At 45.4% G+C, this 22,090-nt stretch overlaps 1 protein-coding gene across 2 annotated transcripts in view; it reads left to right on the forward strand.

Annotated features, from left to right (window-relative positions):
* The window catches only part of ARFGEF3 (ARFGEF family member 3), a 177,212-nt gene that overhangs the window by 112,014 nt on the left and 43,108 nt on the right, over positions 1–22,090 (forward strand). For both annotated transcript variants that reach the window (XM_042939936.1, XM_042939935.1), the window contains 8 exons: positions 9,205–9,371; positions 10,676–10,841; positions 14,880–14,987; positions 15,334–15,549; positions 15,710–15,820; positions 17,324–17,474; positions 18,786–19,106; positions 21,331–21,464. In XM_042939936.1, the coding sequence (XP_042795870.1) occupies positions 9,205–9,371; positions 10,676–10,841; positions 14,880–14,987; positions 15,334–15,549; positions 15,710–15,820; positions 17,324–17,474; positions 18,786–19,106; positions 21,331–21,464 (1,374 nt within the window). The remainder of the gene's footprint in view (positions 1–9,204; positions 9,372–10,675; positions 10,842–14,879; positions 14,988–15,333; positions 15,550–15,709; positions 15,821–17,323; positions 17,475–18,785; positions 19,107–21,330; positions 21,465–22,090) is intronic.

Raw genomic sequence — 22,090 nt, forward strand, 5'->3', positions numbered from 1 at the left:
TTCTCTCTCTTTGTCTCCCTCCAAAAAAATGAATAAACATTAAAAAAAAATTTAGTAAGGGGAGGAAGAAAAGTATTCTGGAAGCAGGGTTAGGGAGTAAGTAGTCTAACAAAATCTTCCTCCAATACCCTGGCATTTGTGAAATGTGAAATCGAGAGAATGTAATAATATGAAGACAAAAAGGCGTAATTATATACCACCCAGAAATCGCCTCTGAAATATCTTGGATCTTGGTGTCTTTTCTTGAAGTTATTCTTTAGCATTTCTATGTATCCTTGAGAATAATAATAGCTAGTATGAACATAGCACTTCCCTTATGCCCTGCATTGATGAAGGGTTTTACATATATTGATTCATTTAATACTCATAATAATCCCATAGGATAGGCAGTATTATTCTCCTCATTTTATAGGCGAGAAAACTGAGGCACAGAGTGGTCAAGTCATAAGTCACACAAGGCGCACAGCTACAAAGTGGTGATGCCAGGGTACAAATCTGCAAAGTGTGGGTCCAGAGATCCGTTCTTAGTATCGCACTCTATCTACTAGGGTGGGCGGGCGGGGTAATGGAGGAGAGCTGAGTGGATAGGCAAATCGGAGACACTGTTCGAGAACACAGAACCCTCGGAAGTTGATTTGCTGGGATTAAAAGCACAATCACAGGGGCGCCTGGGTGACTCAGTCAGCTTAGAGTCCAACTTCGGCTCAGGTCATGATCTCGCGGTTCGCGAGTTTGAGCCCCACGTCGGGCTCTGTGCTGACAGCTCAGAGCCTGAAGCCTGCTTTGGATTCTGTGTCTCCTCCTCTCTCTGCCCCTCCCATGATCATGCTCTGTCTCTCAATAATAAATAAACATTAAAAAAAAATTTTTTAAAGAAAAAAGCACAGTCACAGACTGTAGCCCAGCAAATGTGTGACAAGTTTTCCAAGTCCTGACAGACAGACACCCATGGAACCCTGTCACCGCACTGGCTCCTGAGAGAATCTCAGGAACTTATACTAAGGGAACAGAAACTCAAGCAGAGATTTATGTATCAAAATATATATGATAGCAGTATTTCACAGCAAAAATACCAGAAACAACCTAAATGCCCCTAAATAAGGGAAAAGCTAACTGAGTTACGATACCTCCATTTGTGAAATTATGTAGCTATTTAAAATGATGCTTTCCAGTAACATATAAGGACGTGGTTAATGGTCATAATGTAATTTTTAAAAGGATCCAAAATTAACATCAAATGTTAGTACTTAGAATGGTGTAATTACAGACTATCTTTATTTTCATTTGCTTGTTGGGACCTTTTTCCAAACCTCTTAAAATTTTTTTTTTCTCGTAACTTCTATCATCAGAAAATAAAGCAGTAACGTTATATAAAAATTAGAACCGGAGACTTCAATAAAGAAATATGTTACCACATAAAATAGCGTAATCTTTTTATCTTAATTGAGATATAGCCTGTTACATTAGCTACAGGTGTACAACCTAGTGATTGGACACATCTATACATTATACTGTGCTCATGGCAAGTGTACCTACCCGCTGTCACCATACAACATATCGTAGTACCACTGATGACATTCTGTGGCTATGCTGTGCTGGGGCTTTTGTTCCCATGACTTATTCCGTACCTGGAAGCTGTGTCTCCCACTCCCCTTGGCCCGTTTTGCTTATGCCTACACCTTCCCTCTGGCCACCATCAGTTTGTTCTCTGGGTTTACAAGTGTGTTTCTGCTTTTTGCGTGTTTGGTGTTTTGGATTCCACGTATCAGTGAAATCATAAGGTGTTTGTCTTTCTCTGACTTACTTCACTTAGCATACCCTCTAGATGCATCCATGTTGTCACAAAAGGCAGGATCTCATTCTCCTTAGGGCTGAATAATAATCCAGTGTGTGCGCGTGTGTGTGTGTGTGTGTGTGTATACCGCATCTTCTTTATCCATTGATCTATGGATGGACACTTCCATACTTGGCTGTTATAAATAATGCTACAATAAGCAACCATGGAGGTGCGTGTTTTTCACCCCTTTCATTTCCTTTAGGTAAATACTCAGTGGTAGAATTATTAAATCATATGGTAGTTCTCTTTTTAATTTTTTGAGGGACCTCCATACTGTTTTCCACAGTAGCTGCACCAATTTACTTTGCTACCAACAGTGCATGAGGGTTCCTTTTTCTCTACATCCTCAGGAACACTTGTTATTTCTTGTCTTTTTGATTCTAGCAATTCTGACAGGTGTAGATGATATTTTGTTATGGTTTTGGTTTGCATTTCTCTGATGATTAGTGATAGGGATCATCTTTTTGTGTCTGGTGGTCATCCGTGTGCCTTCTTTGGAAAAAAAAATGTCTGTTTAGGCCCTCTGTCCATTTTTCATCAGATTATTTGGATTTTGGTGTTGAGTTGTGTAAGTTCTTTATATATTTGGATTTCATCCCCTTGTCGGATATATTACTTGCAAATATCTTCTTCTATTTAGCAGGTTGCCTTTTTTGTTTTATTGATGGTTTCCCTTGCTGGGCAAAAGTTTTTTATTTTGGTGTAGTCCCAATAGTTTATTTTTGCTTTTGTTTCCCTTGCATGAGGAGACATATGTAGAAAATGTTGCTAAGGCCAATGTCCAAGAGATTACTGCTTCTTTTTCTTCTAGGCGTTTTATGGTTTTGTGTCTCAAATTTAGGTCCTCAATCCATTTGGAGTTAATTTTTGTGTATAGTATAAGAAAGCGATCCCGTTTTATTTTGCAAGTAGCTGTCTAGTTTTCCCAGCACCATTTACTGAAGAGACTGTCTTTTCCCCATTGTATACTCTTGCCTCATTTGTTGCAGATTAATTGACTATATAAGCATGGGTTTATTTCTGGGCTCTCCATTCTGTTCTACTGACCTATGTGTGTATTTCTGTGCCGGTACCATAGTGTTTCGATTACTACAGCTTTGTAGTGTATCTTGAAATCTGAGACTGTGATACCTTTCTGAAGATTGCTTTGGATATTTGGGGATCTTTTCAGGTTCCATGCAAATTTTAGGATTATTCTAGTTTTGTGAAAAGTGCTGTTAGTATTTTGATAGAGAATTGCTTTGGGTAGTATGGACATTTTAACAATATTAATGCTTCCAGCCCATGAGCACAGGATATCTTTCCGTTTATTTGTGTCGTCTTCAGTTTCTTTATCAATGTTTTATAGGTTTCATAGTATAGGTCTTTCACCTCCTTGATTAGTTTATTTCTGGGCATTTCGTTCTTTGGGGGGACAGTTATAAATGGAATTGTTCTCTTAATTTCTCTTTCTGCTACTTTGTTATTAGTGTATAGAAATGCAACCAAAAATCACATAACATCATTATAAAGGTTTAGAAAATTGATAATGCCCAGTATTGCTGAGTGGGTACAACATTATTCTTATGCACCATTGGCAGGAAGAACATTTGGTATAAAACTATTTGGAAGATACCTGGGCTATATCTTTCAAACCTAATGTATGTCTTTATTCTGCTTTAGGGTACTTAGCCCACAGATACACTTGCATAAGTGCTAAAAGCTATTACATCATTTCAGCTATTTTCGTAATTGAAACTACATAAATGTCTACCAATAGAGCATTACTTAAATAAATCATACTCCAAACATGCAGTGCTATATGCCCAGTTATTTGAAAAGAATGAGGCAGATCTAGAAGTGCTCCTATCAAGAGATGTCTAACGTAGATTACTAAGAAAATACCAAGTTTCATTACAATGTATGTAGTATGATCTGGGATGGGTATCACTGGGACTTGGGAGAAGCAGGGACTATTATTCTTATTTTTTAAATTTTTCTGTTCTGTTAAATGTTTTGCATAAGTATCTAATTTGTATTTGAAAAGGCACATTAAATTGTCTAAGACATGGAGGAGATATTTCAAGGTCATTTATGCTAATCTTGTATCCAGTTTTTTGCTGGTAACCAATCAAGCAGGGGACCCACCCTCCCGTTCCTGACAGTAAAGAACATCTTAATTATAGAGGGAGAGAATGTTACAGAACACTGGAAAAAGCAAGTGGCCAGAATGTGTCAAAGGTCATAGTTCCTATAGTTTGTCACTCCAAATCTAGAACACTTCAATGAACCCAGTCAGGATGAATGTAAAATAAAGTAAAATTAAAGAGGGAAATGATGGAGTGGAGTCTCTTCACGACATTGGAAGCGAGTATGGCATGGCATGGTGCAAAGTGCCTGGAGTTTGTAACCAAAAGCCTTTTGCCAATTTCTAGCTGTATAACTTCAGGTAAATTCCTTTAATATTTCTGAGGCACTTTCCTTACTGGTAAAATAAAGGAAGGCAATTGATCCATACTTTATATGTCAAATGAAACAATGTATGAGAAGAGACTTGTTCTAAAAATTAGAAATCACTTAATAAAGTAATGGCCATTGTGTTATTTTCCTTCTTAACATCACCAGTGAACTGTATTTGGTACGGTAAGAAAATGACTGATAGATAATACATCCTTTTGTTTTATGCTCAAATTTGCCAGCTCCGTGTAATGTAGGAAATTTAGCCAACCTCGAGAGAGAGGGCAGTACCAACGGATTGTTTCTAACAGGTCTGACAGATTATTTCAGAACTCCGCATACCCGTTAGCAGTGCCCTCCGGGACATTGTCACCCCTCCGCCAATGACTTGCGTCTCTGGGTCAGCAGACGCATCAGCTGCCTTCTTCCTTTTCAGCATCTGAACATGTACTGGGTTTTCCAAGACATATTCCGAGGTAAATAGTAGTTGGTTTTAAGTTTTTTAAAGAAATTATTACTCGTGCCTAAGATCAGAGCCACTTGCAAATTCTGTTTTCCTGAAAAACTCGAATATTCATTTCTATCCAGAATAAACACCCAGCAACACTGAATTCTGCTTTCAATTTACCAGAGACTAGAACCAAGATCACCAGGAGCTTAAGAGTATGGAGTTTTCCTCTGGACCATCAGGGGTAGGAACACAGTGTTCGTATCCTGACCAAGGATGTCATTTTTAAATCCTGCTCTCAACCCTTCTTTTATAAATTCACCTCTGCCTCTGATCACAAAGTGCCCTCAGTAAAAAATCTCTTACGGCAGCTGCAAAATTCTTAAAGGAAGGGAGAGATGATGCCTAACATTTGCATAAAGTAGTTTTATTGGAAGAACATATATACCTACTCCGAACAAAAAAGTGTTTATACAGTTCTCAAATAAGCAAAGGTCTTGAAGATTTTTCAACTTTAAAAGCTTCTTCTGGTCCATATCCTCTTGCTAGCATATTCATTAAGAAATTCACAAGGATAGAAGTAACCATTCCAGTTACAAATTTATGTTTCCAATGTACTTGTTAGTTTTGAAAACTATTACATTTCATAGAAGAGGCACTTTTTTAAAAAATAATTTATTGTCAAGTTGGCTAACATACAGTGTATACAATGTGCTCTTGGTTTTGGGGGGCATAGTCCCATGATTCATCACTTACATCCAATACCCGGTACTCATCCCAACAAGTGCCCTCCTCAATGCCCATCACCCATCTTCCCCTCTCTTCCGCCTCCCTCCCCACTCAGCCTTCAGTTTGTTCTCTGTATTTAAGAGTCTCTTATGGTTTGCCTCCTTCCCTCTCTGTTTTTTTCCCCCTTCCCTTCCCCCATGTCTTCTGTTAAATTTGCCAGGTTCCACATATAAGTGAAAATATTTGATACCTGTCTTTCTCTGACTGACTTATTTCATTAGCATCATACCCTCCAGTTCTATCCACGTTGCTGCAAATGGCAAGATTTCATTCTTTCTCATTGCCAAGTAGTATTCCATTGTATTTATAAACCACATCTTCTTTATCCATTCGTCAGTTGATGGACATTTAGGCTCTTTCTATAATTTGGCTATTGTTGAAAGTGCTGCTATAAGCATTGGGGTACATGTGCCCCTATGCATCAGCATTGCTGTAGCCCTTGGGTAAATTCCTAGTAGTGCTGTTGCTGTGTCGTAGGGTGGTTCTACTTTTCATTTTTTAAATTAAATACTGTTTTCCAGAGCAGCTGCACCAGTTTGCTTTCCACCAACAGTGCAAGAGGGTTCCCATTTCTCCACATCCTCGCCAGCATCTGTTGTTTCCTGAATTGTTAATTTTAGCCACTCTGGTGTGAGGTGGTATCTCATTGTGATTTTGATTTATATTTCTCTGATGATGAGTGATGTTGAGCAACTTTTCATGTGTCTGTTGGCCATCTGGATGTCTTCTTTGGAAAAGTGTCTATACCTGTCTTCTGCCCATTTCTTCACTGGATTATTTGTTTTCCGGGTGTTGAGTTTGGTAAGTTCTTCATAGATTTTGGATACTAACCCTTTATCCGATATGTCATTTGCAAATATCTTTTTCCCATTCCGTCGGTTGCCTTTTAGTTTTGTTGATTGTTTCCTTTGCAGTGCAGAGGTTTTTTATCTTGATGAGATCCCAATAGTTCATTTTTGCTTTTAATTCCCTTGCCTTTGGAGACGTGTCAAGAAATTGCTATGGCTGAGGTCAAAGAGGTTGTTGCCTGCTTCCTCCTCTAGGGTTTTGATAGTTACCTGTCTCACATTCAAGTGTTTCATCCATTTTGAGTTTATTTTTGTGTATGGTATAGGAAGGTGGTCCAGTTTCATTCTTCTGCATGTTGCTGTCCAGTTCTCCCAGCACCATTTGCTAAAGAGACTGTCTTTATTCCATTGGATACTCTTTCCTGCTTTTTCAAAGATTAGTTGGCCATACATTTGTGGGTCCAATTCTGGGGTCTCTATTCTATTCCATTGGTCTATGTGTCTGTTTTTGTGCGAATACCACACTGTCTTGATGATTACAGCTTTGTAGTAGAGGCTAAAGTCTGAGATCGTGATGCCTCCTGCTTTGGTTTTCTTTTTCAACATAACTTTGGCTCTTCGGGGTCTTTTGTGGTTCCATACAAATTTTAGGATTGTTTGTTCTAGCTTTGAGAAAAATGAGGCACTTTTTTTTTTTTTTTTTTTTCAACGTTTTTTTTTTTTTTTTTTTTTTTTTTTTTTGGGACAGAGAGAGACAGAGCATGAACGGGGGAGGGGCAGAGAGAGAGGGAGACACAGAATCGGAAACAGGCTCCAGGCTCCGAGCCATCAGCCCAGAGCCTGACGCGGGGCTCGAACTCACGGACCGCGAGATCGTGACCTGGCTGAAGTCGGACGCTTAACCGACTGCGCCATCCAGGCGCCCCGAGGCACTTTTTTTTTAAGTTTATTTATTTATTTTGATAGCATGAGCTGGGGAGGGGCAGGGAGAAAGGGAGAGAGAGGGAAAGAGAGAATTCCAAGCAGGCTCCTCACTGTCAGCGCAGGTGGGGCTCAAACTTGTGAACCATGAGATCGTGACCTGAGCCAAAGCTGGACACTTAACCAACTGAGCCACCTAGGTGCCCCTGAGTGAGCCCACCTTTAAAGCAGGGGATATAGTTGTTTGTTTGTTTGTTTTCTTTCAGTTAATTTGTATAAAGCACAAGGAGCCCTTCAAAAGGAAAACCTTATTCAACATAAAACGATGTTTAGAAAAAATAATGAGGGAAAAACCAATAGCTCTTCATTTACATATATTTTTGAAACTCTGTTTCCTCATTTAAAAGATTGATTGAAATAAAATTTATTTAGATAAAATTCATGTAGCATACAATTCACCCATTTAGAGGGCACAGTTCAACGGTTTTGGTATATTACATTATTATTTAATTGTGATAAAAAATATATATATAACTTACAATTTGCCATTTTCACCATTTTTATGTGTGCGGTTCAATGGCACTCACTGTATCCACAATGTTGTAAAACCATCACCACTGTTTTCAGAACTTTTTTTTTTTTAATCATCCCAAAGAGAAAGTCTTCTTCCCCAGCCCGTGGTCACGTCTAATCTACTTTCTGTCTCCATAAATTTGTCTGTCCTTGCCTGTACCTCATTTACATGGATCTTACATTTGTCATTTTGTGCCTGGCTCATTTTACTTAGCATGTTTGCAAGGTTCATCCATGGTGTAGCATGCATTAGAACTCCGTGGTCCATATCTACCGTATTCCGTTTATCCATTCATCTGTCGATGGACTCTTCAGTTGGCTCTGTCTTTGGGCAATTGTGAATCATGCTGCAGTGAAATTGGCGTACAAGTGTCTGCTCAAATCCCTGCTTGTAATTCTTTTGAGCATGCTGCGTACCAGAGAGTGTAATTACTGGGTCATGTGGTAATTCTGGTTTTGCTTTTTGAGGAACATTGTTGCTTTTAGAAAAGTATGTATCAGTTACTGCATTAAGCGTTTTACATGCCTTATCACATCTAGTTCTCGTAACAAACGTGTCCGTTCATTTTTATTCATTGAGCAAATAGTTTTCAAGGGTCTTCTTTATACCAGGCATTTCTCCAGGCACTGGGGATTCCGTAGGGGACGAAACGAACACAGCCCCACCCTCTCATAGATCTTACGTAAAAGTAGATAATAGTAGTGACAGCAGACAATAAATACATGTTAGTATAATGCTGGGTAGAATAAATGACATGGAGGCAATGAAAACAATGCAGAGTGGGGAGGAGGAATATTGCAGGGGTGGTAGTATTGGGGAGGCTCTCTTAGATGGAATTGAAAGGGAAGGTCTCTGTAAAGCTGATGCTTGAGCAGGAACCTGAAAGAAGGGAGCACATCCTCCAGAGATCCTGAGAAATCATTCTGGGGAGTGTGGCAAGAGCAAATGCAAAGGCCCTGAGGCAGGCCCACTCTTGGTGTTGGTCTAGGAGCAGTGCTGGTCCGGGTGGCTGTGGGGAGTGAAGAGAGAGGAGGGGGAGTCCAGGTTTTATTTGTATTGTGATGGGAAGTCGTTAGAGACTCTGAGCAAGAGACGGATGCAGTCGATTTTTCTGCCCATTCATCGGTGAAGAAGCTGAGACTTAGGGGGTCTGAGTGGTTTTACCGAAGTATTTGGTGGGTAACTCCTCAAGATTTGCCCAGTAGATTCCCTCCAGAGTGCATGCCCCTCCCCACCAGGCTAAGGCATGTGTCCGGCCCTCACGATACCCCTGGCTGGCTCTAGTTTCTTTCCGGGAGCGTCCTACAAGGTGCCTGTTCCTGTTGCTAGGGTTGGCCCACGGCTGTCCACAGGACAGTCTTGCCAAGTGCCTTGCTCGCAACCCCAAAGGTTTCTTGACTCTCTCCCACAGGCATGATGCACTCTCCCGGATTCGATGGGAGCGGCAGCCTCAGCTTGCAGATGCTGATGAACGCCGACAGCCTGTACACGGCCGCACACTGCGCCCTGCTGCTCAACCTGAAGCTCTCCCACGGCGACTACTACCGGAAGCGGCCCACCCTGGCACCGGGCATGATAGTGAGTGCGTGGTCTCCGCTCGGACCTGGCCAGAAGTGGCTGCAAAGCCGAGCATCGCTGTCCTGGGAGGGATCCCTGGGAGGGATAGCAGGGATGTCCCCTGCTACTCTGGACTGGGCAGTCCCTGCGGGGCTGTGTGGAGGGTGGAAGGGGGTGCGGTGCAGTTTGCATCGTGCTGCGGGGCACACAGCTACCCACCTTGCTCCAGAGAGGGAAGGGCCCCCAGTCCCTAGAAGCGGCCGCCTGCCGGTGGCCTAGTAATGTCAGCCGGTGGCATTGCTGCACACACTCAAGTGTAAGCCACCTTCCAAAACAGGTGATCAGAATGTTCAGTAGCATCAGACGACGTACAGGGTATGGCCCCCTTTCCCGAAAAGCAAGGCTTGCTGTGTTGCGAAACCTCTTCGTTGTCCTCCGGAAGGTACCCGGACCTACTTGTGACCCAGAGCTAAGCTTACTAGCACCTGCTGGGAGCTGTGGAATGAGCACGATGGTGATTACGCTGTGCTTGGCTCCCTCGCCGGAGCGAGCCACCCCCTGGTATAGCCCTGATCCCGGTTCACGAGCCTCAGTCCACAGAGCTGCTGGAAGGGGATCCGCAATCATTCGTTCGCTTGATAAATTGTAAACTCCCGAGGGGAACTGGCAGCTTCGTGGGTGTAAGTCAGGTATCTGTCGAGGCACACGTGCTGTTTCAGGGGACACACTCCATCTCTGCGGCGGTTGGGGCAGTGAGAGGGAGCTGCTGCGTTCCTTTTTCTGTGCTGTTTCTAATCCCCCCACACATCAAAGAGTAAAGAGAGGAAGTGCAGCGTTCTTTATCCTTATGTGGGTTTCTTAGAAAGATGTCATAAGTAGGGCGCCTGGGTGGCTCAGTCAATTAAGCGTCCGACTTCCGCTCAGGTCGTGACCTCCGGGTTCGTGAGTTCGAGCCCCGCGTCAGGCCCTGTGCTGACAGCTCGGAGCCCGGGAGCCTGCTTCGGATTCTGTGTCTCCTTCTCTCTCTGCCCCTCCCCTGCTCACGCTCTGTCTCTCTCTCTCTCTCTTTCAAAAATAACTAACTGTTAAAAAAAATTTTTTTAAGATCTCATAAGTGAAAGGAACTTCATGAAGTTTGGGACTTCTCCATTTTGGTTCCCCTTTCCCTTGCCACCCACCCCCCCCCACTCCCAATCGACAGGTTTTGTTGTTTCTCGAAGCCTCGACTCAGGTAGGGCCCCAGTGAGAGAAAGAGGCAGAGGAGGGGCCTGTTCGTTTGCGGGGGGGTCCTATCTGGTCACCTTCTCGTGTGGTCCTCTCTGCAGAAGGAGTTCATGAAGCAGGTGCAGACCAGCGGGGTGCTGATGGTTTTCTCCCAGGCCTGGATCGAGGAACTCTACCATCAGGTGCTCGACAGGAACATGCTCGGAGAAGCTGGCTACTGGGGCAGCCCAGAGGATAACAGCCTTCCCCTCATCACCATGCTGACCGGTCAGTGGCTCCTCACGCAGCCGTGTGGCGCTCGGTGGGGAGAGAGTGCCCGAGAGCCCCTTTCAGAGAAGCAGCCTTGAAACAACCTCGGCAAAACCCCCCCTCTGGCAGCTGGTGACGGTGCCAGGGAGGTGTCGCGAAGCCACCTCACAGGAATGTTCCCTCCATTTTTCACGCGGGACCCTGGAGGACTCACTGGGCCCCCTCGGATGAGGACTACTTAGCACCCACGTCTGTCAGGGGAGAGCTACAGGCCTCTGCTAGGGATATGAAGTGCTTTCTGGGCACAAAGCCCAGAATTGTTCCTGGAAGCTCTCACGTGCTAGTAGGTGACCCTAATCCTTCAGTGCTCCTGAGCTGCCAGACACGTTAAAACGCTTGACTTTCAACTTGGCTCCCTTCCCATTTCCTATCCATATCGGAGGTCCTCTCTTCCCTTCCCAGCTGCACAAGAGTTAAAAATAATGCCAAACAGTTGCCTGGCCTCTTTGTCTTCAGTGCCCTGAGTTTTAAAAACCCTGTCCATTAGAAATTTCACGTGGGGCACCTGGGTGGCTCAGTTGGGCATCCGACTTTGGATTGCGGCTCAAGTCATGATCTCACCGCCATGAGATCGAGCTCCACGATGGGCTCCGCACTGAGCATAGGACTGGTTTGGGATTCTCTCTCTCGTTTTCTCCCTGTCTCTCCCCTACTCGCACTCTCTCTGTCTCTCTCTCCAAAAGAAAAAGATTTTTTACATGAGAGCATAGAGAGCAGTATGGGATGTGGTCATGAAGGAATTTGGGTGGGGGTGGGGGGGGTGGGCAAACACAGTCATTCCTGGCTTTTCATGGCTTCACCATGATGTCAGGTAAAGACCAGGGAGGACTCAAGACTTGTCATCAGTAGCCTTCATATATTAGATCTCCAGGCTCATCTTATGTTTGAGCTGAGTTCCCAGACTGGTTTCTGATCTGAATCATCTCCTGGGTCTGGCTAACACGATGTGTGGGGCATGGCCCTATGCCTTCCCTGCCGTTTCTGTTGTCCAAAATGAACGTTATATTACCTTTGGTTAGTACTGGGGGGCTCTTACAAAGGAGGCAGAGTAGACTGCTGACAAGCAGAACCCAACAATGAGGAATGTGGGGTGAGGTGCTATTTAGGAACCAGGCAGGGAGTCAAGACACATAGTCTGTCCACAGCCAGCAGAGTCTCGGCCAATGGCAGGTGTTTGGAGTCCTAGTTCTCGAACTAGGGTGCAACTGAGAGAAGCGAGGCTTAGGTCCCAAACTTTGGGGATCCGGATCACTGGACAGGTGACCAATTTGCATTTGGTTAACCATGGTCACACTTACATCCATTCGAAATCTAGGAATGCATACACGTGTGGGACATTTACTCAGTTGCCTGTAAGCAGTGCTTCGTTTCCACCTGTCTTTGCCAAGTCCGTCCAATAGGGATTGAAAGTACTGCCCAGCGCTTAAAGCACCTTGGAACCTGGATAAGGATCCTAAATGTGCCAGCTCTAATTTTCAAATACCATAGTTTCTGCCAAAATTAATCTCTGTGACTCTTACCTGGGCCTTAACAAAAGGAGTCATTCAGCAGTCATAAAAATGAACAAACAACAGGTCACTCACAGTAGCCACATTCATCAGTCATTGCTGTGACTCAGCCACCCCTTTGTCACGGAACTGTAAGCTCAGTGCGCCACATCCACGGGAGAGTTCTCTAACTCTAGGTAGAAAATGAGAGAAAAACATAGGCTTTTTCACACAGACTTCTACAAAATAAAGTTCTGCGATTCTTTGTAGCAAATTCCCAGTATGAGATGGCAAGTGAATTTGAGCAGTAGTTAACGTGGAGCTGGGAAACTTCCATCGGATCTTTTCATCCTGTGCAGCTAAAAGCAATAGCCACGATCTTACCATCAACGTTGTACTAACTGTGGCCGTTCCTGATGTCATAGAAAAGTGTTGTCTAGAACCGAGGAATTTTAGCACTCAGATAAACTTTGTATTACTTGAATCCATTAGCCCTCTACCTAGCATATAGGAAACATAACTTTCGTAACTGGAAATTTTGGGGGAATGTCATAAGATCATTTGACTCTGGGTCAAATTCATTTCAGTGAAACTGGCCTGTTCCAACTTGAGCAGTCATTGAGATTTCTCCCTGCCTCGGTTCCCCAATTTTGTTGAGAAATAATTGACATATAACATTATATTAGCCCAACGTGCACAAAATGATGATTTGATATATGTGTACATTGCAAAATGATCACCTCACTAAGTTTAGTTAATGTCAGTCACCTTACATGGTCACGTTTTTTTTTTCTTGTGGTGAGAAATTTTAAAACCTATCTTAGCAACTTTTTTCAAAGAGATATGTTGCTCAGGAACACCAACCCTCCTCTTCCCTCTGCTTGTCTGGCTGGCGGGGAAGGAAAAGAACTTGCATGTTGGTGAAGGAAGAAGCTGGTTGGGGGTGACCAATAAAGCCTAAGTTGGTCTAAGGCACTCTGCGGGCTGTAAAATGCAGTTTAATCAAGCGCCATTTTTTTCTTTGTATGATTTTAATTACTGGAATGCACCATTTTTAATATGCAAATAGAAGTACATAAAACGTGAGGGGGGAAAAAAGAGATGTGTTACCAGAAATGTCTAGGCTTCATGGACTTACTGTAAGAATCAAAGCTCTAATGAAATAGTATTCAAACACCATGCAGAGGACTCTCATCCTGTTGGTGAAAGTCAAGTTCTAAAGTCAAGGAATAAACTTAGGCTACCCTCTTTTCCCAATCCCTCTCTGTGTTGTATTCAACTATATTAGTTGCCTTCGGGATATATGCTTCAATTCCATGGTCACTTCTCCAGTGGTTCCTTCCTTTCCACTTAGACATTCAAAGCCAGGAGATGCAGTGTAGCCCAGGGCTATAAGGCTACTTTTTTTTTTTTAATTTTTTTTTTTCAACGTTTTTTATTTTATTTTTGGGACAGAGAGAGACAGAGCATGAACGGGGGAGGGGCAGAGAGAGCGGGAGACACAGAATCGGAAACAGGCTCCAGGCTCCGAGCCATCAGCCCAGAGCCTGACGCGGGGCTCGAACTCACGGACCGCGAGATCGTGACCTGAGCTGAAGTCGGCCGCTTAACCGACTGCGCCAGCCAGGCGCCCCAAGGCTACTTAATTCAGAGTTAAATCTTCTCAATCCCAGGCTCTTCTTGCCAGTGTATTAAGAAGTGGTTCGTTGAGCTAATTCCAGAGATGAGAGTTGGTTTTAACAAGAATTTAAATGGAGAATGAAGGTCCTGTATCACGCTGCACGAAGTGTGTGGTGTCATTGGGAAGAGGCCCAGATGGGAGTCAGAAGACTTGCATCCTAAGCCTGATCCCTTCTTTTACCGGCCTCGTGGCCTTGTGCAGTTCACCTGCCTTGAACATTTATTTCCTTCTCTGTGAAATGGGAAAAATAATACCTACCCAGCCTACCCGCTTGGAGTTATCTGGAAGATCTGATGAAAACAACGTTATGTGAAAACACTTTGTGAATTGTAAGATATGATTATGAAGTTATTGTTGTACATTGGAATCAGATGATGTGATTATCTGACCAAGGAGATATTATTCTTATTCTCTTCTTCATTCCTATGAGGAAATTCTGAAAGAGAAATCCACGTTGGGGCAAACTGCGCATATAAAATGTAGGAACGATGCCACAGTTTTGGATAAAAGGAATAGTCAAACGTCAAAATATTCGAAGTCAATAGATTTTCTGACAACAGAGAGGGCAGAGTTTATGTTTTTAGTAAAAAATATGAAGAATGTTCTGGCAATGAAAGAAAACTAGACTAAAAGAATAAAACAAAAATTTTAATATTCTGATAAAAAACTCTTACATACCTGGTACATAATAGATCCAATGGATGTTTGTTGTGGGAAAAAAAATGAATATTGTGTTGGCCATTTGGGTTTTTTTGGTTTTTGGTTTTTGGTTTTGGTTTTTCCTGGAGTGTTCCAATCTGGGAAAACCTTCCTCCTTTTCCTTGACAGACATTGATGGCTTAGAGAGCAGTGCGATTGGGGGCCAGCTGATGGCTTCAGCTTCTACGGAGTCTCCTTTCACCCAGGGCAGGAGAATTGATGACTCCACAGTGGCAGGTAATGACTTGGGTCTTGAGTTTATGAATATACATACATCCCATATGTTACCAGCAATTAAACCATTAAGTGGCAGCTTTCTGTGCTGACATAAATGAATCAACATCTCATCTTGGCAGAAAAGTGCCTGAAGGAGGTTACTTAGCAACATCTAGCTGATGACGCAACATTCATTATTTATAAACACAAAGTATAACACAATCCAATATCCATTAAATTTGATTTCCTGTAGTAGAATTGCATACACCTCAGTATTGCTAACTCGATTGTCAGAAGCTTCCAATCCATTCACCGCCGGTGGTTTATTTTGTCTCCGGAGAATGATCCTTGCTCCTTCACGTCCTAGGTGTGGCGTTTGCTCGCTATATTCTGGTGGGCTGCTGGAAGAACTTGATCGATACTTTGTCAACCCCCCTGACTGGCCGAATGGCAGGAAGCTCCAAAGGGTTGGCCTTCATTCTGGGAGCTGAAGGCGTCAAAGAGCAGAACCAAAAGGAACGTGATGCCATCTGCATGAGCCTCGACGGGCTGCGGAAAGCAGCGCGGCTGAGCTGTGCTCTAGGTACAGGAGGGAGTAACGTTCCCGGACCCGTGGCCCGCGGGGTGTCCCCGAGGAGCGCCGTGGGAATGGCCCTCGTGGAAAACGAATCTTTTAGAAGGGCTGCTGGGTAAAAGGCTAGACGGTGGACTCCGTGAGGGGTAATTGTTTCTTTTCTCCAAAGGAGTTGCAGCTAACTGCGCCTCGGCCCTTGCCCAGATGGCAGCTGCCTCCTGTGTCCAGGAAGAAAAAGAGGAGAAGGAAGTCCAGGAGCCCAGTGATGCCATAGCACAAGGTAACAGCTAAAGAGCCAGAATCCGCCTGGCGCCTTATGTGCGGTCTGCACACCCCTGCACATGTGACAGACACCTGTCCCTGTTCCTTGTGTGATGCACAGCATGTATTTACTGCTGATCACAAGATCCCAGCCTGGATCACAGGCCTGGCTCTTTTACATGGCTGACCCTGCAGAGTGCCTATCGTAGATCCCTGTGAAGGCAAGACACGTACCATTCCGGCCCCGGCGACTTGGCTGCTCACAGGAGTCCGGTAGGACACCAGAGGCCCCCTGGCTGAGCTATTCACACTTCTGTCATCACCCAGCCGCTTGCGTTGGTGCTGCACAGAGTACACATTTGAAGATCGCTCAGGTTGTAGTGGGGCAAGGCAGAATGGCCAGTTTTCTGAGTAGGGAAATGAAATGGAGGCAATCCTGGAGAGGAGCTTCAGAGAACCTTTGTTCTTATAAGAGAAAAACCTGAGCTTTGTGAACTCCAGAAAGAGTTGACTTTTACCTGGTTAAAATCCATTAGCCAATGAAGCAGATGATCATCTAGGGTATATACTTAATGTGCACAACCGTAAGTTACATAAAAATCCTTACAAATTCAAGGTTCTTAAAAAATTATAAAACCAGAATTGATGTTCAAATGCTACACAAATGAAAACTAAAGTCGGTATCACATCCATGAAAGACGATGCTTTGCTAAAACTCAGTTTGCCTGTTACAACAGGAATATGGTTCGGCTTCCTCTGATGTAAGCATGCTGTGTTCCTGCGTTCCGGACCATCACCCAGTTATCCCATCAGACCCATCTTCCAATGACTTGGAACCTTGATTCATGGCTATTGTCCATGATATTGTCATTTGGCCTTGCCTTGGCATTTGCTATAACTGACATATCAAGTTACCTTGTGCATCCTTTCTCATTAGTCCTCTGCAATTAAAAAAGTATTATTTGAAGATCACAAATATAAATGTAAAAGGGAGTGAAACAATTCAGTAATCTTCAGTTATAACGTAGCCATGGGCCCAGAGCATACATACACCTGGTTTAGATGATCATCGTCATGAACATGTGACATTAAATAAACCTCAGAGAACTTACACATTGCCAGGAATTCTGTCTTATCGGTTTGAGTACACGGGTGGGAGAAGGGCTTGGGCACAAGGGTCTTCCGCTGGGGTCAGCACATGAAGCCCATCCTCACTGCTGTGACTGACCTAGAGCCCACAGATGGGTCTGGAAGGACCGTAACCACCAGCCGAGGACCCACCCTACTCCTGAACTGCAGAGAGCTGAGCTCGCCAGGGTCTGTGGGGCCTCTGGGCTGGGTGGCTTGCATGATGAACCACGGGGACCTGCTGTCGAGGAGCTTGCTGCCAGTGACATCGAGTGACATCTACTGTTTGCCTCTTGCCCTTGCACAACGACCCATTCTTTCCTTTCCATCCTTTCTCTCTCCCTTTCTGTCTCCTCCTTGGACCATTATGGTAATGACTGTCTCTCTGGCACAGTGAAACTCAAAGTGGAGCAGAAGCTGGAGCAGATCGGGAAGCTGCAGGGGGTCTGGCTGCACACAGCCCACGTCTTGTGCATGGATGCCATCCTCAGCGTAGGCCTGGAGATGGGGAGCCACAACCCGGACTGCTGGCCACACGTGTTCAGGTGCATGACAGGATCCCCAAACCCCGGTCAGTGACCGAGTTCACAGCACCTGTAAGATGCAAACGGCACTAGCTCCGCAGTCCTCATGAGACAAAGACAAAAAGCCCGTCTCCCAGGCATTTGGGCAGACCTGGGACAATGAGGCACTGCCCGGGGGGGCAAGGCAGGGGACAGGTGCCAGGCGCCAGGCTGTTTCTTCTCCTTCTCCTCAGCACCTGCCCAGAGCCTCGCACCAAGCTCCGTTCTGGCAGAGCAGCAAAGGGGAGGCAGGGGCAGGGCTCAGGCACCTGGATCTCGCCAGCCAGAGCACCAGCCAGATCTGGGTTCAGTTTGATGCCCCCAAAGCAGATGCAGCCAACAGCAAATGTCTGTTGAGTCGGAAAGAGAGAATCTGTCAGATCATCCAAGGATCGAAAAACCCAAAACCCATCTTGGGAGGAACTAGGGTATGAAAAAGCCAGGATGAATCAGGCTGGAGCAAAATGGGTTTTAATGTGGAGGCTGGAGACCCCCTGTTCTTCCTGGCTCTCACAAGCACATCAGGGCAGGAAAATGACTTACATCGTACCAGAGCGTTTTACACGCAGTCAAAAAATTGCCCAGTTACAGAACACGAGAGTGAACTATCCGGGATGGTCCTTACCGGTAACTGGACTTACTCTGTGATACTGGGCCTCTTATGAACCGTCCTAGTTCCGGGGTCTGTTGGGCAGGAACAATTTGGAAGTTGGCACTTATACTCTACGTGGTGACACTTCTCTGTGTTTACTGTGATCAGGGCACCACCCCGGCATTAGTGATATGGGGCTGTCGGGGCGAGGCAGGACACGGCTGGACAGAGCCCTTGCGAGAGGGCCCATTATGGCTAGAGGTCCTGCCAGCCACATGGATGCTCGTTCTGGGATCCTACAGAAGCGCTTCCTGGGTCCTAATCAGAGCGCTAGAGGGAGGGGGAGAGGGCTCCTTGGGAAAACTCCCTCCAACAACTGAAGTTCAAATAAGCCAGTAAGCTGGACAGGGCACAACAGGATGAAGAGGGCTTTTGTTACCCACCTTCCTCCCAGCATGGGGTGAGAGTCTGAGGAATCCTTACCCCACTTCCAACCCATCTGGTCCAACTCAAAAAAAAAAGAATGTGGATAGTGGGGGGGGGGGGGCAGGGAGAGGGAGAGGTGGCCCTCACCAGAGGAAGGAGGGAGATCGGGGAGGACTATGAAGCTGGCCGGACTTCCTTTCTCTCACTGTGGGATTTACGGAGCTGTCCTGCTGAGCGGCAAGGCCTAACAGCTGCTTGTCTGTGACTCTGTCCAGGGTCTGCGAGTACGTGGGCACGTTAGAACACACCCATTTCAGCGCCGGCACCCCTCAGCCCCCTCTGACCATCAGCCAACCCCAGAGGGCGCCAGGGGACTCTGGACTCCTTGGCGACCCAGAGCGTGAGGACTCGGCTGCGGAGCAGAACCTGGAGCCCGAGAGCTCCCTGAGCGCGGCCCCTGTCATCCAGCCCCTCTCCATCCAAGAGCTGGTCAGGGAAGGCAGCCGAGGCCGGGCCTCCGACTTCCGCGGGGGCGGCCTCATGACAGGGAGCAGTGCCGCCAAGGCCGTGCTCACACTGTCCACCCAGGCCGACAGGTATGAGCGCACGCCATGGTCCCCACACCCCAGACGGCTGCTCGCTGGAGGGCAGCGCCACGTCCGTCTCTCTAGGCTCAAAATCACTCCCAGGGCAATTTGATTCGCTGGCCGGTCATTTAAGCCTCTTTTGGTTTTTTGTTTTGTCCAAACATACTTCTGTCTCCCAGCATGCCCTGCACTTAGAATGAACCGCTTGCCGTCTGACGACTAAGACCGGAGGCTCGGGAGGCAGGCTCCCTGGGCCTGGAAGTCTGCACGTACCCTGTGACCTTGGGCAGGTTCACCTCCCCTGGCCCTGATTGCCTCATCGTAAAGTAGGGTCACGAAGTCACTCTCTCACAGGGTAGCCGTGAGGTTGAACTAACTATGAAGCAGTTAGGAGAGAGCTTGCTAAATAGGAGAAATCCATTATTTGGATGAAAATTACAGTCCCACATCCAAGAGTGTGATATATTATTTGACCACGTTACGGTCGAGAGGAAAAACTCAACAATAACCCCAAGCAGTGACGCTTTCTGATGTTGAAAGTGCTGTTGGTCACCAGTCACATGTAGTCCTGCCTCACTTCAGGCTCCACGCTGGGTCATTGTGCCCCCAGCACAGGTGCAGTGAAGTTTGTACCGGGGGCCAGACAGCCAGGGAGTAGGAGAGCAGAATAGCAATCACTGATGCTCAGGAGAGTTCTTTCCTGGCCTTGATGCTAACTGCAAGATCACATCTGTATAGTTTTTGGTTGTATGTGTGTAATGTGTGTGTGTGTGTTATATATATATACATATATGTATATGTATATATATATATGTGTGTGTATATATATAATATTTATTTATTTTGGTATGTAATTTATATATATAAATATGTTATATATATATATATATGTATGTATGTATGTATTAGCGAGATAGAGTAGGGGAGAGGGGCAGGTGGGGGAGGAGAGAGAGAATCCCAAGTAGGATTGACTTGAGCCAAAATCAAGAGTCAGGCGCTCAATCAGCTGGGCCACCAGGTGCCCCTACATCTGTATAAAAAGTTATGCTGAGACTCAGTTTCTCCATCTACTAACTCAGTACAGCAATCCCTTTTTCCTGTTTATCCAACAAGATGGCTGTAAAAGTGTTTCGGCATCTGGAAAGCAGTATACGAGTGCCAGGTGGTGCATAATATCCACCACTGATTTTTTTTTACTAGGAACGAGAGAGAAGAAATGGTTAATAGGACGCAGAAACTCAATAATATTAAAATAGGCATTTCAAAATAGCAAGGAAAAGTGTCTTTGTTTCAATAGTTTGCGAATGTTTAATCCACTAATTGCCGTCTTAAAACCCGTACGTGTCCTATAACCTCTTCAAAAGAGGCTCCTTGTTCCATTTCTGTTGGCGACACTCTCCCTTTCCCAGCACGTGACACCCCACGGGCTGTTTGTCCTTCTGGTATGAGCACAGACTGGGAGGGCCGGCAGCAGGTGACCCAAGAGCAGTGGAAGGCTGGCCATATAAACGCACATTTAATGCCAACCTTCTGAACTCCAGTGAGCCTCCGATCCTTCTCTAAGCCCTGCTGCCTGTGCTCCCCTCTTCCTTCCCAGCTCCTTCTGCCAGAAATGTCTGCACCCAGCTGAGTAGAAAACAAAAGGAACCTGCAAGGCCCATTAGGTTAGGGATGTTTGTTCTTTTGGCTGATGCTTGAGTTCCCACCAAGTCCAAGGCTCTGGGTGTGTGTCAGAGGCAACATCAAAGCTAGCCCCACCCTGAGGGGGCTTACAGGCTTGGGTTTACTTGGGTTTTGTGTCCTTCTCGAGGCCAAGCCCAGCATTAGACTCATCAGTTGTAGCCCAGCAAATGCCTTGATTCACCCAGTGGGCTTTTCTATAATACAGCTTAGGACCCTGAAGCTACTTCTAAGGATTCTATTCCCCATTACTCAGTTTCAGGGAGCGACGCTTTGTCAGTTTTCAACGTCTTGCCAAACATGTTTACTGTCTAGCATGGCTGTGCTAAGCCATGGGGATACACAGATATTTTTTTTAATCATCTGTGCCCCTTAGATTAAAACCTCATAGTTAGAGCAGACTCGTGCCTAGCAGTAATACGTATATAACATAGATTTATTTTCAGTGTTGACACATTTTCATTAATCCCATTTGACAAAACCGTCCTAATGATTCTACCGCAAAGACTTGGCTAGATCGTCTCCAGATAACAAGTCTGTTTATTTCATCCAGGCTCTTTGAAGATGCTACGGATAAGTTGAACCTCACAGCTTTGGGAGGGTTCCTTTATCAGCTGAAGAAAGCATCGCAGTCCCAGCTCTTCCATTCTGTCACGGACACAGTCGATTACTCTCTGGCAATGCCAGGTAATTCTTTCCCGGGAGAGACTGTGCTGTGAGAGTAGCGGGAAACGGCCCAGATCCCTGATAGCAACAGCCCCTCTGAAGACTTGAATCCACATTCCCTTTGCACACGGTACCCTGGCTGAGTTCTGGTGCCGATCTGTCTTCCAGCTGTGAAGTGTGGCAGGGGCGGGGGTGGAGTGACAGTAGTATTCTCCATGAATGGAAATGTCGCTGCTGCCAGCACCGTAGGTGTTACTATACCTACAGCAGGTGCTGAGTTGCTCTACTAAGTTTTGTGCTTGTGATGTAGAAAATGGCGTGGATACTCAGGGTGCAGATAGCTTCACATGAGGGTGGGACCCCATCTCCATATCACAAACTGTGTCTCTTCGTTCAGCTCAGCGGTGCCTAATTCCACAAGGGACTGGTGGGAGAGAAAAGCGGAAGGGTCAGAAGCCTCCTGCCATCAAGGCATGTCTCGTTAGCGATCAGTCAATATCACCGTCTTCACTGATGAGGCCAAGGGAAAAGGAAAGGTCCTCCTGAAGGGAGCAGAGTTGGACTGAGCTGCCCGTGTGTCCCAAATGGGTGGCAGGTTGCTCACAAATGCAACTGTCCGTCAACAGCCACAGTTGTCATGCGGAAAC

Source organism: Panthera leo, chromosome B2 (assembly GCF_018350215.1).
Source record: "Panthera leo isolate Ple1 chromosome B2, P.leo_Ple1_pat1.1, whole genome shotgun sequence".
Classification (NCBI taxonomy): domain Eukaryota; kingdom Metazoa; phylum Chordata; class Mammalia; order Carnivora; family Felidae; genus Panthera; species Panthera leo.